The sequence below is a fragment of the Emys orbicularis genome, chromosome 2, assembly GCF_028017835.1.
Source record: "Emys orbicularis isolate rEmyOrb1 chromosome 2, rEmyOrb1.hap1, whole genome shotgun sequence".
NCBI classification, from domain to species: Eukaryota; Metazoa; Chordata; order Testudines; family Emydidae; genus Emys; species Emys orbicularis.
In genome coordinates, this window is record NC_088684.1 from 268,046,406 (window position 1) to 268,064,139 (window position 17,734).

General features: G+C 38.6%; 1 protein-coding gene and 1 long non-coding RNA gene across 2 annotated transcripts in view; both read left to right on the forward strand.

Annotated features, from left to right (window-relative positions):
• The window catches only part of LOC135873958 (uncharacterized), a 74,059-nt gene extending 66,046 nt beyond the window's left edge, over positions 1-8,013 (forward strand). Inside the window, exons 2-3 of the long non-coding RNA XR_010561136.1 lie at positions 1,443-1,509; positions 8,001-8,013. This is a non-coding gene — a long non-coding RNA (uncharacterized LOC135873958). The remainder of the gene's footprint in view (positions 1-1,442; positions 1,510-8,000) is intronic.
• Positions 8,014-8,058: 45 nt separating this feature from the next.
• Positions 8,059-17,734, forward strand: part of SVIL (supervillin) — an 84,404-nt gene continuing 74,728 nt past the window's right edge. The window contains exons 1-3 of the mRNA XM_065400142.1: positions 8,059-8,092; positions 16,235-16,292; positions 16,422-16,573. Of these exons, the coding sequence (XP_065256214.1) occupies positions 16,285-16,292; positions 16,422-16,573 (160 nt within the window). The 5' untranslated portion in view covers positions 8,059-8,092; positions 16,235-16,284. The remainder of the gene's footprint in view (positions 8,093-16,234; positions 16,293-16,421; positions 16,574-17,734) is intronic.

Below are 17,734 nucleotides of genomic sequence, written 5' to 3' on the forward strand. Positions count from 1 at the left end.
GTTAACAAGATTGCTTTAAATATTGAATTGTTTCAGTGTATTCCAGTATTCTAGAAAAAGGTCATTGGTTTACATATTTTCTAGCCTTTTTATAATCCTATTTAAATGGTCTCCATTTAAATCTATGCATCTGCTGAGGCATGGGAAGAGAGAATGAGCGAGCAAATTTTTAAAGGTTGTACAGACATGAGACCCGTTGACAATGTAACTCTTGGTAACCAGCTACATTAAACCTAATTACACCATTATTCTACCAGTATCCCTTGGTTACATCATAGGTTCCATCAAGATTATAAATAGCTGTGTCGGGTACTGGTTATAAACCTGTTGTCCCTCAACATGGTTACACCACAGTACCCATCTCAGTGTAGATGGCACATACCAGCTTTTAACCATGTCCTTGAATCATGTTAAAGTGTTGGGCATGTATCAGTCTACATTGCAAGATGCAACAATCCCTCAGTTATGTCAAGGAACAACCATTCTGTATCTTGGTCCCCTGAGACAACTCACTTCAGTGCAGATGGGACCGAAGGCTGTTTCCCCACTAGGAGCAAATCATGGTAGCTTCATCTATGTTTAAATAGCTGCTAGCTGGTTTCTAGCACAACTTCCCTGATCGGGTTGTTTCTCAGTCTCCTAACCTTACTGCACTATTGACTGCTTACCTCCCTAGTGCATAGTATGGTTCTTCAATATTAGGGGTTCTGTGCTAGAACCCTGCCCGCTATAAATGTTTAAACGGGATTGTATCTAACACACCTTTACACCCACGGTGAACAAGACCCAAGGATGGAAATGACTAAACGTATTTCCAGTTTATTCAGGAAGATTTGGTTTTTGCCAGATATTAGGGGAACCTTTACTAATGTTTGCCACTGACATCAGAATATATTGCTCCACCAAACATTTACTTAGGTATGTCTGACTTTTGCAGTGAATGTGCAGTTTTTATAATAACGCTAGGGTCCAACCCATGTTTGTTACAATATGTTTTTGTAACCCTTTTCCTCTTCAAAGTACTTTATAAACCTTAAACTCAATACTCCCCTGTTAAGCAGGTAAATAGGTCCATTCTACAATCAGGGAAACTGAGGCAAAGAGCTTAAGTAACTTGCCCAAGGTCACAGAGGAAGATGCAGCCAGAGTCAGGGTTAGAATTTAGTAGTTCCTAGCTCAGTCTCCTGTGTTTAAACCACTTGAACCATATATATTTAGTTGTCACAAAGAATATTAAAAACTTATAGGGACATATGGTCTCTGTACTTTTTCTCAAGACTTTAAGTTGGCACCATTTTAGGCATGCAGCTGTACATATTCATTCAACTATAGATTCTAAGACACTACCATTTCCAACATCAAAGAGTTGAGATAATGATACAGCCATTTAAATGTTAAATATTAATACACGGCCTCTTTACTGTGTTTTTCTTTTCTCATAGATTTTGACAAAGAGAATTCAGTCAGATTTAAAACCTCAAAACTACTCCAAAGAAGGAGAGCATTAAGGTAAAACATTGTAAAATTCCTTTTATCTGTCCAGTTTCTTGATAGTAAGATAATAACCTGTAATAACCATTTGAATCTGTGTTGCTTCTGATGTTTTTGAAAATTATTCTTTGCCCTGTACCAACTTGACAAAAAGCTATGTATCTGAACTGGGTATTCAAAGCTCTAAATGCCTGTTAGTTAGGTGTTTTGGAGTAACTTATTTAAGCATTTGCTCAACAGGACTCTACTACACCAAGTACCCCCTTTTTTTTTTTCTTGGCTCTTTCTCTCCACCTTTATTGTTCCATGCCCCCTCATTCTTTGTGCAGTGTAGAGAAAAAGGGGAAAGGGAATAGGAAGACCTTAAAGTGGGCGACATAGGAGAAATCAAAATGAACACCTTAGAGGAGAGGGACTTAACTGTGACATCAAAATCTTTCCCTTTCAAAGAGCAAGTGGAGGAAATGATGTAAGGAGAGAATGAGAAACAAGAACCATATGCCCAATTTGTAGAGTGGCAAACCTATTTTATGATGGTGTATTTCTGTTGTAATATTAAATCCCGAAGAAAAATATCGCATAGTAGATGGGAGGAAGCAATGGCTGAACACTGTTGCCGATGGGATTTGAGTCAAATTGCTGTTTGCTTCTGGATATGTAACTAGGTTAATGGAGCAGCTAATTCAAACATTACATGCTACAGTGGCAGGTAAAGTTTTCAAATGTTAATCCCTGTTGTCTAAAAACAACTGCCTGCCCAAAAATTGTCAGAGGAGAGCAGTACAGCTAGTTTGATTATTAAATTCTCTTCTTATGCAGCACAAAAAAGTGATTGCATTTAAAGGAATAAACTAAAATATGGAGACTAGGAAATGCTACCAGACACATTTGACACAATTCGTGTGGATTCCTGAAGATTATTTTTTTATTAAACTTTTCACTGGGGAAAATACTCCAACACTTTTTATCATGTCTGGAAATAAACAGGAGCTTGTGGCACCCCATGATCTTGATCAGGCTTCATGAAATATAATTACAAGACATCTTCCAGCCGAGGACGTTGGATGCATTTCTTTCCTCTGAATCCTGTGCAGAATCCAGATTTAACAGTGGCTTTGTTAAGGAGAAAACAGAAGAGAAGGTGATAAAATAACTTTTTCAATTTCAGCCAGAAAAATGCAAGAAAGGCAAAACGTAAAAATCCTGAGTGTGTGCCATAAATCATTTTAATACTAAAAACTGAAGTGTTTAACAGTAAAGTACACCAACACGAAAGTTTGTAGTGCAGCTGCCCAGAATCAGCACCTAATCATATTAAGTTACTTTTTTAGCTTTTTAAGCTTTTGGAATGGGGAATGAATATTGCTAGAATGTGGGAGTAGGGGGAGGGAATTTAAAGATGTCTTTTAAATACTAGATTACGTATAAATCAAGAGACCACAGATTATCTGACCCAACAGAAGCAGCTAACGTTGGGGCTGCAACAGCTCTTCCAGCAGAAAATAACTAATGGAGCAAAGAAGGGAATCTGTAAATATTTTCCCCATCTACAAAAAGAGAAAATCAGTGAGAAATAAATGAGTTGTTAGCATCTTATTAAAACCTTTGCCTCTCATGACCTGTAGTACTGAAACCATAGTTCTTAGTTACCATGATCTCACTACTTTGAGTTCAATTGAGCTTGCAAATAAACATTTGTATTTAATGTTGTTATAAGGGGGGGATTTGTCCCACTGTAGTAGGGGAATTTCTGTATGTATGCAGTTCCCCAGCTGAACCAAGCAACAAAAGGATCTCAGTCCCTCCCCGACTCACTTCATCCGGTACCTGCCCACCTCGACTTTCCCTCCCAGCCGTGCATGAGCAGGACTCACACTATGCAGAGAGGACTGAGCTCAGGGGTTCCTTCACGTTTACCTCAGTCTCTCTATGGGCAAGGATTGCCAACGTATTTCAAAAATAAGGGACTGTTTTCTTAGCACCCTCACCCCACCTCCCGATATTATTGTTAAGAATTAATAACCAGTACTCACCTACATTCCCTAGGACGATTTCTTGCTGTTTTTGCAGCACTCAGCAACTCCCAATTTTGCTGTACGGAGATGAAGAAATAAGGGACTGTTGGCAACCCTAAACTCTGCGTGGGGATGAGGGTGCCCCCACTCCAGGATACTCCTAACTCCCTTGTTACCCTTTGAACCCGTAATCACTGCCATTCACTTAAACACATATACAGTTTATTTACACCAAGCTGTTTCTTTGGCCATTAAAGAACACCCTGGAAGCACTGTGAGGAGATGGCTTGGGTAAGGGTCAAGCAGTCTCTAACATGCAATAAATTTTACAGTAACAACAAATTTACGAGTCCGGCAAAGGCTTCCTGGACCTGGATGCACTGCTGTGACGCTGCTGGTGTGGCACTGCCCCAGGATTGGGCTCTGTGACAGAACCCGTTCTGCCCTCCTGTCAGGCCACATCCCCCTCTGGCACTTGATGCCCTCCATCTCTTCCTAAACCAGCGCTCATGACTCTGCTGCATGAGCAGGAGACCTGCCCCAGCTCTCTCTCTCTCCAATCTGCTGCTGCTCTCTCCCCAGCTGTGTTCTGAGCCCTATCTTATCTTATCTATCTATCATTCTGCCCTGGCAGCCCCAGCTCACGCTGAGGAAGGCCGAGGGCTCTTGACTCCCTCATTGACCTCCCCCCCGCCCCGTGCTGATCCTATTGGTTTGGAGTGCTGGCCTCCCCCATTAGCCCTGGGGACTGTCAATTTCAGGATCCCGAGTCCTCTTTGGCCATTTTCCTTTCTCCTGGAATTGGGAAAGAGCCAACCAAAAATCCCCCCACAGATTTCAGTAAGAGGTCCCTCACGTAGTGATAAATCGTAAATGCATCTCTACTTTTTCAGGACTACTGTATTTCTTTATGCCACATTCTTTGGATAAATTGTATTGTTTTTAAAGAGCAATATCTTCCTTTTTGCCTTTTACTATTGGTATAGACGTGCTGTCTGGGTAAAGCAGTACGGGGCATTGATTTGATTAAGTAAATGTTTTTGAACTAGTCAGATGGCAGCATGATGAATAAGGGACACATGTTCCCAGAGCTCCCTCGGCAACTTACTACTAAACCTGCCTCAAAATTCTTTATGTGAGTTGAAGCTACCTAACTGGCATGCTGCCACATCAGTTTACAGCACACATGGTCCTATGTAGAAGATCTTTAAAACAACAACAAAAAACTTCAGAACTTGAGACGGGGTTGAGGAAAAGCAGAAAACCCACAGAAGATATAGTGTCCAGTATAGGCAAGGGCTTCGCCCATTGAGTCAAAGGGGGATGTAAGCACATGCTCAATTGAAATGTGCTTTAATGCTTTCCTGTGTCAGGAGTCTATATTGAACTAAACTCAAAGTATTATCTTATTTCACATGCACTATGGCAGCATAATCAATGTTGTCAATGATACTACTAGCCCTATGGCCGTGGCTCTCAACCTTTCTAGACTACTATATCCCTTTCAGGAGTCTGATTTGTCTTGTGTACCCCAAGTTACACCTTACTTAACAACTACTTGCTTACAAAATCAGATGTAAAAATACAAAAGTGTCACAGCACACTATTTCTGAAATATTGCTTATTTTCTCATTTTTGCCATATGATTATAAAATAAATCAATTGGAATATAAATATTGTACTTACATTTCTGTATATGGTATACAGTGTAGAGCAGTATAAACAAGTCATTGTCTATATGAAATTTTAGTTTGTACTGACTTTGCTAGTGTTTTTATATAACCTGTTCTAAAACTAGGCTAATACCTAGATGAGTTGATGTACCCCCTGGAAGACTCTGTGCACCCCCAGGGGTACGTGTACTCCTGGTTGAGAATCACTGACCTAGGGATTCAAAAGTGATGAGTCGGGCTGACACCCAAAGATTAGTTTAAGTAAACAGATTTTTTAAATAACTAATTTTGAGTTTATTTACCTTTATGAATTTTGGCCATGTGCAATGTAATTAAGCCAATCTAAACCACAGTGTAGACACCGCAAGATCTTCTGTCGACCCAGCTGCCACTTCTCAGAGAGGTGGAGTTAGTACAGTGATGGAAGAAACCCCTCCATCACTGAAGTAAGTGCCTATGTTACAGCTGTGCTGCTGTAGCGTTTCTAGTGTAGACATACCCTGATTCTCTCACTAGACCTTCCTAACTTAACATAAGGGATCTCAGTGCCAACTGAAGATGTCTAGATGGTATAACACCTGTATTTTACATAAAAATGTCAAATAATGCTAAACATCTGTATTTCAAGAAATATTTTTCTCACGTAAGTGGACAGTCGAGCCTTTTTAAATTTTTTTAAACAAGAAAAGATGCTGGATGGCCTGTGTTCTAAAAGCCATTTTAGATCTATAGATGTATGCGTGTGTATCTCATAAATGTCATATTAATTGTACTAAGGGTGTTCTGTTTAGAATGTGTCATATAGTCCCGAAAAGATAAATATAACCTGCCACATTAATGTTAACATTTCATACAAAGTTATTTATAAGGAATGGTTTTACCAAGACTGTTTCATATATAAATTAAGGCTGTCAAGCAATTAAAAAAAATTAATCTTGATTAATCGTGCGATTAAAAAAATGTAATTGTGATTAATTGCAGTTAAATAATAGAATAAATAATAGAATACCATTTATTTAGATATTTTTGGATGTTTTCAACATTTTCAAATATATTGATATCAATTACAACACAGTATACAAAGTATACAGTGCTCACTTTATATTTATTTCTGATTACAAATATTTGCACTATAAAAAACAAAAGAAATAGTATTTTTCAATTCACCTAATACAAGTACTGTAGTGCAGTCTCTTTATCATGAAAGTTGAACTTACAAATGTAGAATTATGTACCAAAAAAACCTGCATTCAAAAATAAAACAATACAAAACTTTAGAGCCTATAAGTCCACTCAGTCCTACTTCTTGGTCAGCCAATCGCTCAGACAAACAAGTTTGTTTACATTTGCAGGAGATAATGCTGCCCACTTTTTGTTCACAATGTCACCTGAAAGTGAGAACAGGTGTTCACATGGCACCGTTATAGCCAGCGTCGCAAGGTATTTACATGCCAGATAGGATGACCAGATATCCCAATATCTCCTGAAATTCGGGGCTTTTTCTTATATAGGTGCCTATTACCCCCCCACCCCGTCTCGATTTTTCACACTTGCTGTCTGGTCACCCTAATGCCAGATGCACTAAAGATTCATGTGTCCCTTCATGCTTCAACCACCATTCCAGAGGATATACATCCATGCTGATGATGGGTTCTGCTCCATAACTATCCAAAGCAGTGTGGACTGATGCATGTTCATTTTCATCATCTGAGTCAGATGCCACCAGCAGAAGGTCGATTTTCTTTTTTGGTGGTTCAGGTTCTGTAGTTTCCGCATTGGAGTATTGCACTTTTAAGACTTCTGAAAGCATGCTCCAGATTTTGGAAGGCACTTCAGATTCTTAAACCTTGGGTTGAGTGCTGTAGCTATCTTTAGAAATCTCACATTGGTACCTTCTTTGCATTTTGTCAAATCTGCAGCGAAAGTGTTCTTAAAATGAACATGTGGTGAGTCATCATCCGAGACGACTACAACATGAAATATATGGCAGAATGCAGGTAAAATAGAGCCGGAGACATACAATTCTTCCCCAAGGAGTTCAGTCACAAATTTAATTAACACATTATTTTTTTAACGAGCGTCGTCTGCATGGAAGCATGTCCTCTGGAATAGTGGCTGAAGCATGAAGGGGCATACAAATGTTTAGCATATCTGGCATGTAGATACCTTGCAATGCCGGCTACAAAAGTCCCATGCGAATGCCTGTTCTCACTTTCAGGTGACATTGTAAATAAGAAGTGCTCAGCATTATCTCCCATAAATGTAAACAAACTTGTTTGTCTTAGCGATTGGCTGAACGAGAAGTAGGACTGAGTGGACTTGTTGGCTCTAAATTTTTACTTTGTTTTGTTTTTGAGTGCATTTGTGTTTTTAAAAAAAATCTACATTTGTAAGTTGCACTTTCACAGTAAAGAGATTGCACTACAGTACTTGTATGAGGTGAATTGAAAAATACTATTTCCTTTGTTTATCATTTTTACAGTGTAAATATTTGTAATAAAAAATAATCATATAAAGTGAGCACTGTACACTTGCCAAAGCCTGGCTTTGGTTTCAGTTTCTTTACTCTTTCAGAGGTGTACTACTTATATTACGTTAAACCTATTGTAGTACTTACATTGATTTTGTTTACTGTACTGCTTCCATTAATTGTCCCATTAATGGGAGTCTGGCCTTGTTTCTGTGTCTCCTGAAATCATGGCAAATACGCTTCTTTGTGTCTGTATGTTAAGGTATCATGAAGTAAATCTCTATATACCTTGGCTTAATTTGATCTGTAGCTGAAGTGTTCACAGCTCAGTAAACCAGATATTGTTTTCAGTTTTCAGAAAGAATTTTCATTTGAGGATAAAGAAGAACTTGCTAATAGCACAAAGGACATTGATGCTAATCTTTTAGCAGTGCTTCCGAAAGGTAGGTAAAAAAGGTGTGTGTGTATGCACATTGGGTAACAAAACTTAATATAGACAAATGCAAGGCACAGTTGAAACTAATAATAGGCACACAGGGCTTGTAAATTAGTTTTCACCTCCCTGTGGCTGTATTAATAAGGGAGGAGAATGATATAGAAATTAGATGCAATTTTATATGTGTCATTTGTTAAATCGTTGCCTGTGGAGTTCAATTTTGTTTACCTAACTTCAAAAAGGTCAGACAGAAGCTGAAATTCAAAACTTCCAAAAGAAATTAGTAGAGCTAGATGAATACTTAGTACAGGAAAAGAACTTGCTTAAATTTACAAAAGAACTTCCTTTGGTTGTGTTTGCAGCCTTTTTCTGTTCATCTTTAGCAAATATCCAGGTCGCGAGTTTCCTTGTATAAATACTCAATGAATTTTAAGCTTATGTGCTAGAATATCTGCACAGGGCCCAGTACATCTTACTTCAGATGAGATCCTATGGGGGCGGGCAGGAGTGAGACAGTGTTCCCCAAGTCCCTATCTCATGCAATTAAACAATCCAGATAAGCATGTGATGGCAATCTTTGTGCCTAGAACCACCCAAGCAATTATTTGAATGTGATGAGAAAAAAAGTAACCCCAAACTTTGCAACTAGCCAATAAATGCCATCTAAGCCTAATTACCCTAGGAATGTTGCCTCTGGCAACGCCTGTGCTTTCTAGCAAGGGAAATGGTTACATTTCCTGCTCCTTTAGCCATTCTACCTAAGAGATTTAAAACACCACTAGCTTCTTAAATCCTGATCACAAGTTACTTAATCAATTAGGGAGCCATAAAAATGCCATGTGACTTGTGACCCTAACACATTTTACTGGGGAAGAAACTAGGAAAAATCCAGATAAATGGAAATGTCTGTCTGTTCACAAATAGCCCTTTTCTGTTCAAGGGCTAACTTCATTAAGTAAACCAGTGACTTGAGAATAATAGTATGTAGCAGGAATCAGGAAGTCACCCACACTCCAAAGCATAATATTGCAGGGCTCAGGATGTTGGTACGCCGCATTCATTCCTCTTTCTAAAGATAACAGCACTTGCCATGGTGAGACAAGATAGCATGGTAGACTGGTTTGTTGCATCATGATGATGCCTGTGTTCCTCCATGCATACAGTTGGTGGCAATACATTTTAGAACGGAACACTGTTTCCCAGCATGTCATTGTCAAATAATGTGGCTGATCCTGCACTCTTTCTGTAATCACCTTTGTGATGTAAAATCAATATGCATTTTTTGATGTGGGAAAAAAGTACACATTCATTGAACTGGGCACTTTTTGCAATAATTGAGTAACACAATAGAAAAAGGTATTCCTCAAATATAGAATATAAGCTATCCATAATACTACTGAGCTGTAGCAATCAATACCCCCTCAGCCTCTTCATATACTGTACCTTAATCTTTACTCTCCAAGGAGGAAAAAAATGGGCTTGACAACATGCTTGGAAGCTTAGTGGATTGGGCTCTGGCTGACCAAGAAGGGAAACAAGTTTGGAGTGAAAAGGCCTTTATTAAAAACACCCTGTCAGCAACTGCCTTGTACTTAAACGGATTGAACCCTCCAGCCCAAGAAACTCTTCTGATCATAAATGTGTAGTTTAAATGTCATTTTATCCTAAAAAGTTATGAAGTAACAATGGCATTGAGGTTCCATTCTCGCTATGCACTAGGTTTTCAATAGGGCTCAGCTACCACCAGCTCTTTTTAATTTACATAGGAACTACACCTCTACCCCGATATAACGCTGTCCTCGGGAGCCAAAAAATCTTACCGCATTATAGGTGAAACCACGTTATATCGAACTTGCTTTGATCCGCCGGAGTGCGCAGCTCCGCCCCCCGGAGCACTGCTTTACCGCGTTATATCCGAATTTGTGTTATATCAGGTCGCGTTCTATCGGGGTAGACGTGTACTTAGTACTAAGTGTCTTTTTGGACAGTCTAGCTCTAGGTAATACTGACTTTTCAATATCAGATTTGTTCAATTTTCAAATGAAAAGATGGGGGGAGGGGAGGTTTCTAACTGCCAGCTCAGCAAACTCATTTGACACTCTAAGAGTCAAGTCTGGAATCTTTTATACTACCTGTAATTAAAAGGTTTTCAGTAGGAATTAGGCTCTGTGACACCTGTGCAACCCTGTTATCCATAAGTGGGCCAGCACATGTCCTTGATGGCATTATCTGAAGATGATGGAGTTTCCTAGTTATGTCTGGTATAATTTGGCCTGTAGAGCACCATAAAACCAAAAACATTTATTAGTTTATTGGATTTTCCTCAAAACAAAGAGGTTTAATGCCTGATTTTAGGATTATATTATGACATCTATTAACTGTAAATGAGGAGTGATGCTCTGGCAGGTGAATTTTGCTCTACCAGTCTGACCAACCAAGTCCATATGCTCATCCTCTGAGGGAATTGTGAAAGGTTTAATTATTTTTGCTCTTAAAACAGAGCTGTAAAAATGTCATATGACTTTAAATCTTACATGATTGGATCCTCTCTCATATCTAAGAGATTTATAGCCAAAACATGAAGGTGCTGCTACCTTAGCAGGAAGCTTGTTCCTTCCTGAATTTTTCAGGATTTTTCGAAAAGCATCCAATAAGAATTAATTTTTTTTATTTTATTTTTTATTTGGCCTGTTATCTTTTGTCCTTGAATGACATGTAGCTGCCTTGGAAGATGAGTACTGCATCTGCTGAAATGGTCAGTTTGGTATCACAGGGTAAATCCTGCTTGGAAGATTGATAGCTATCAAAACGAAGATAACTTCTGAGAGTCTTCAATAGAGAATAACCCATTTATTGTCCTAACCAAGATTCTAAAATAGGTTCTAATGTCAAAGGCTTGAGCTGTTGCTGAGGGCATAATGGCTGTCTCACTTAGCTACAACACAGACCACCAGTAACTATTTATGTACTTTATGCCAAAACAAAGTATGGAAGTTTCAATGTAAATTAAACATTTTACACTTTACAGATGTTTCTCTTTTTCCCCCTTTCCCAAGTGTTGCACATTTTTGAGTCATGCAGGGATAAGTTCCCCACCACTACTGAGTTACTAATTAGTTGAAAGCAATATTACCCCCAAACCTGCCATGTGTGTGACTATGTGCAACGGTGTAATTCTGTTTGGTCACAGAACAACACATTAGTGAACAGGCAGGGCCTTGGCATCAGTGCACATAGAATTGGAGACCATAGTAAAAAGAGAAACCCAATTGGATAAGGTTGCAAGAGCCAACCAGCATCTTTAGAAGAAAAATGTATGAGCTTCAACATTTTATCCAGCAAATAACAAAACCCTGCAGTAGCAGACTACCTGCCTATTTTTAAATATTTCCCAAATAGAGAGTATGAGTGCGTGCGTAATCTGAAATCTTTTTTGGGAAAGTGCTATTCAGATGTTGTTCTACATACCTGAGCAACAAATACTAAATGAATGCTTTAAAAAAAAACAAAATAATGTGGGTGTAGGTGAGGAGTGGATTAATTAAAATCACTGATTTTAACTATGACTTAAATCAGCAAGCAGGAAACCTTAATTTAAATAATCAGTTTGGTGCTACTTAGTTATTTTCCCAAAGAAAGATGGATTTTTTTTTCAAGGGTTGAGCGCAATTAAAACACATTGATTTGCAACTTAATATAGTCTTTACAGTAAATTTTGGTGCTTTATTTTACTGACAAGGAAGATACATTGTATCTATACACATTTATTTAAGCATATATATAACTTGCATCTATTTAGATTCTTAATTTTTCAATTTTTATGATAGAAAATGTTGAATGATTAGTTTTTATTTACTAGATTAATTTTGTATTTGTGATTTGTATAAAGCTCTCTTTGGCTGGAAATTCAAATTCAATTAAACATTGAACAAAACCAGTATTTTAAATTTTATTAGTTTTATTTAAACTCTCTTAAATGTGCTGATGAAGGAGAAAAAAGTTCATCAGAAATTTTATCTAACATGTTTTGCATTTAAAACTGATTTATTTTTTTAAAAAAGGAAGTATTCTCTGTAATTAGTGAATTGAACTGATTGTTTCTGGTCCTTCAGGATTTTAGATCTAGTAGATCTCATCTTCTTGAGCCTAATTTTTATTCATAGTTTGGAAGAGGGGGGAAAAAGCGTTTCTGCTTTTTCAACTCCTATCATTTTCTAAACATTGAATGAACTAGTCATTGAACTGAACTAGATGAATAAACTGAAATGGAAAAAATTTCTCTCTGCAGCTGCAGAAGAGGCTACTGCTGTCAAAAGCAGGTTTAGCACTTAAGCAAACTCTGATTCCAGCTACCTATCTTCATGCCATTTTCAGTGATTTGACTTCCTTTAAAACTTGGGAACACACATGTACTGCTTAATATTTTTAAACAATTTAATAGCTTTAGTAAATTTAGGTATTAATATAGGTTGTCATAATTTTAAATTTAATTTTAAAATTAAAAAATAATTTTACATAAAAATAAACCTGAATTTAATTTAAATAAAGTCAGATTTTAAAAAAAGGCTTTTTAAAAATAATCAATTTTTCTCCATGCTAACTTTGAGAGAAGACAGCCCATAAAACTTCCACACTCGTTATCCAGCTGTCGTGGCCTTGTGTTTAACATGCAGTGATCGAAAACAAAAGAATTCAACTTTGCTAGGGTTCATCCTTTCATAGTCCATGTAACTTAAGCTGTGATGCCTACAGAAAACTTGACAATTGATAATCAGCTGGTATGTTGAGACCACTGCCTCTCATGCTGATTATTGTGTCATTGTTTCTATTTGCTTTCTCTGTCAGTATCCACCTGTTGTCTCTTGTCATCTACTTAGATTGTACGCTGCTTGTGTTTTGTACAGCACCTAGAACAATGGGACCCTGATCCAGGACCCGGACTCTTAGGCACTACTACAATACAGTTGAAAAAAAAAAAGTTGATTTTGCATGTTGTCTTTATTGAACCTCATGATCCGGTGTTTAAACACTATCCATTTCTTTATGGCCACAGAAGAGGAAAGTTAACACATGCCACTTACGTTGCAACCCACATTGCCTATTATACAAAGCTATTTCTGTAGAATATTTAAAGGTTCAACATGTCGACATGTTCCCCTAACACTCCCTGCCGCTCTCTGAAAATAAACTAAATTTTTTTTTGAAGCAAACTACACATGGCTGCCCATGAGACTGTTCCAAAGTCCAATATTTAAACCAAGATTGAAGATAGTGTACACTGATAAGTGTTAGTCCTACTCATGCTTTCATACAGAAATCCTGCGACCAATCTAAGACTTTGTGATCAGTCTAGTACACCGTGATTAATATATTTTTCTTTTTTTAAAAAATTGATGGGATTGAATCCCACACTATTACTGCTGTAACATTTTTACACTAGTTGGTATCCGATCATCCTGACTAGAGATATCCAGGATATACTGTCGATAAAGTTACAGTATTTTGTTAGTTAATAGTACAGTATTCCATATGCATTACATTTCATCCATTTTAGTTTAATTTTAAAGTGAATTTTGGTGCTTGAGGGAAGTTCTATTAAGAGCACTGAGGGTTGAGAGATCTGTCCTTCAAACAGGTGCCTTCTTGTACAAATTGCCTGGAGTGCCCTGCATATGTGCTTTGATCCTGGTCTGATTAGATTACTCTGGACCAATATTTAAACTCTGCACTCTTCATATTGAATTTTACCAGGGAGGCTAATATTGGAGATAACTGGGGAAATCCACCTGATCTTAGTAAACTGTTTTTCCTTTTGAAGAATATGCATGCTGTGGCAAACCACAAGAATGATTTTTAATGGTGGAATGGGAATCTAGCAACTGACTTTTCCATTTTCCAGGGATCTCCTTTTTATTTTGAAGTTGCTTGTTTCCATGAGTTACAGTTGAATCATACAACTTCTCTCTGTGATGCTATCACAAATTACAATCTACCATTTGACAATCTGTTATATTGATAGCATCACACGAGAGTCTTCTGTTTAAAACAAAAAACAAACCTGCACACCAAAAAACTATCAGCATAAACCCTGAAAAGCGCAAAAGACACACAACTGCAACATATCGTTTTATGTATAGCTGTGATATATGTCAAGGTCAATCTGAACACTACAGAACAAGTGCTTGGACCATGTTCTGGAAGTTCCTGTGCAACAGTCTTCCACACCATTTTAGCAACCACTGATAACTCATGCACCACTAGGATCATAAATTCACATCTTGTTCCCCTTGAGAGCGACATTTCCAAATTTACAGGGGGTGGAAAGGCATCTGGTTTCTTGCACTAGCGGTTGACCAAAAAACTGGTTGAGAAAATCCAGTGGAAAGGAAGGAAGTGAGGGAGAAGAAGCTCCGTGCAATTTGAATGGTGCATATTGTAATGCCTGTTCTTATGTGCCGCCTAAGCTACAAGGACTAAAGCTAGAAATCTGGTAAGCTTACCTTTGCAGCGGTGTAGAACATTCTCTTCCTGTTCTAGCAGTTCACAAGATGTCAGGCCTTCCCCACTGGTTCAGGACTAAATAGAGCAAGTTTCATTTTGGCCCGCTTTAATTTTCAATCCCTGTCTAAATGAGCTGAGAATAAAGGATAAAGGGGCAAGAGGTGGTGGAATGCTTTAATACAGTTGCCTTTCACTTGCAGAGATATTTCAGGTATGCTGATAGGTATGTTCATCACCCATATTGTGCCATGCAAGTTAAGTCCAAATGTGCATTCATGTTACTAAATACTAGTGGTATGTTCTAAAACCTCTTCAGGGACTTAATGCTGCAATAAAATTGAGCTCTTGGTTGAATGCCAGCCTTTATTCTGGGAAGTAAATATTTTAAAATATGGTTAATCTTGACCTTCCATAAACTGAATGTTTATTTTTATGCTGATTTGTTGATCATACTTGCTGTGGGCAAGACCCTGGGTTGACACTGCTGTATTACTAACCAGACCACGTTTCTACAATACGTCAGTCTGTATATTTATGGAATATAGTTGCAGCACCTAAACTGAAGTCATGTGAAAAGAAGTAAATTACCAGTTTCATGTAAAACAAAAACCTAAACTTTACATAAAGAAGCAGCAAGTGTTTTAAATATCAGAGGCACGGTCAAACCCTTCTATATTAAAACCCAATCAAAGGTCTGCATAGTGACTCAGCTTTTAGTCGTATACTATTGCAAGGAAATCCGGCTTCTAGCTTCTCACTCCCCAGCCCCTGTGGTCACATACATGGAGTTTGTTGCCTGGTGAAAAGAAATTGTGCCATATTTATTTATATAGCATCTTTTTGTTCAAAGAGGTTTACCAATGTCAACTGACACTGTATATGTAGGGATTACTTCACTCATCACTGAAATGCTAGTGAAATGACAGGAGATGAAATGTGATAGTTGTCTAACAGCAGGTAACACTATTGAACAGTTTAGGATAAGAAGTAAATATTTATACAATTAAAACTACAGGGGGAAATTATTTAAGCAGACTGTAACTAACAAAGTAGGAAAATAATCAGGGTTCTGGGGTTAACTCTGGGAACAGTTGGTGAAAAGTACTATGTGGTCTTTGGCCACAAGTCATCAGGATTCTTAGGGCTTGTCTAGACTAGGATTAAAGGGGTTAACTTGGTGTGTTTTTAAAAACTTATTAGCCAACACATTTAGCTAATAGTAAAAATACAAGTGTAGACAGACCAACCTGTATTAATATATTAACTGATTGTGATGTCACCTAAACTACCTACCAGGATTAACCTCAACCAACTAATGTGTTTACACTAGTGTTTTAAAACATGTTGACAGGGTAAATTGTATTTTAACATGTTCCTAAAATACCATGTTTTAACTCTAGTCTAGATAAATTTTTAGAGGACTCCCTTGTATTTACTACAGTATTTGCAAAATGTGTTTTAAGGAGGTTAGTAAGCAAGGAACCCAAATAGGAAATGTTTACCTATATGTGACTGGTTATGTGAAAACCTACTTTTCTAGACCATCCCTTCTTGCTTAAAACAGAAGCATATAGACATCCTGCTGTGATGCCTGAGAATTCCTAATGTATAAAAGATACACTGCATCTTTTCTTTTTTTTCTTTTTAGTTTCAGAATTAAGAAAACTCTTTGAACCAAACAAGCAAAATATTTTGGAAATGAAAAGGTAAAACAGCCTTTTGTCTAACTGCTGTAAATACAAATAATTTAGTAATAGACTTATTTTGTGACCTCCTCTAGAAACTATCTCCAAATCTTTAGATAACATTTACACATTTTCTTCCATCTTTTGCAGGAAAGAGAGGATCGCCAGACGTTTAGAGGGAATTGAAAATGATACACAGCCCATCCTCCTACAAAATTGTCCTGGATTAGTTACCCACCGTTTACTAGAAGAAGATACACCAAGATATATGCGTGCAACAGACCCATATAGTCCCCACTTCGGTAAGAAATACATTTACATATATATATCTCAAACGGACATTGCTGAAGTACTTCATGCTTGCTATGTTATCGGCCTTGCAGTAGCAGATACACAGTTCTCACACGTAATGGTTTACTTTCAGAGAGAACGCTGTCGCAAGATACCGTATATACTCTTTCATAAGCCAAATTTTTTTAGTAAAAAAGGGAAGCACCAGAGAAGGGGGTCGGCTTATGAACGGGTATAGAGAGGGAGAGGTGGGACACAGCCCCTCCCCCCAACAGAGGGAGCAAGGAGAAGCAGCAGAGCCAGAAGGGAAGAGGCGGGGTCAGAGTCTCTCCGCTTCTGGCCACGCTGCTCTCCCCCCAGCCTCTGAAGCAGCTGCAGCTCTGGGGCTGGCAAGCTGCAGCCGTGCCACTCGGCCCCGCCCCCCAGAGCAGGCTGTGGCCGCGCCACCCGGCCCACTGGAGCACGCTGCGGCCATGCCGCCCAGCCCAGCCGACTGGAACATGCTGCGGCCGCGCTGCTCGGTCTGGCCTGCTGGAGCAGGCTGCGGCTGCACTGCCCAGCCTGCCGGAGCAGCTCCAACCAGGTCAGAGACATCCTCCCCTGGCCCTCCCCAGATAAGGTGGGAAGGGATGGGATGGGGAGAGTGTGGGTGTCCCGGGCTAGGGGGGTGGTCACAGAGGTTACTCCCCTGACTCCCAGCTCTCCCCCGCCCAAAAAATTTCCCCACCAGTTGCTGTCCCGGCCCATCAGGGTAAGCAGCTGGCGCGCTGGGACACTTTGTTTACTTAGGTTTACCTCCGTGCCTGCAGACGCTCGAGGTAAACAAACCATCTCGGCCCCCCCAGCAGCTTATCCTGATGGCCCAGGAGCCAAAGTTTGCTGACCCCTGAATTATAGGGTCGGCTTATGAATGAGTTATAAAAAATTTTTCCATTTTTACTTATCCATCTTGGGGGGGAGGGTCGCCTTATAAACGAACCGGCTTATGATCGAGCATATACGGTACTTTTAAATTGCTTTTCAGTTTTCTGTCTGGCTTTGATTGATTTTTGTACAGTATCTCTGTTCTTCCACCATTTTAGAAAGAGACACTGGTTTTATTTTTAAAACCTGTAGGTTATTATAAGAATTCTAACTTCCTTTTGAAGGTGAAATACATACTCAATATTCAG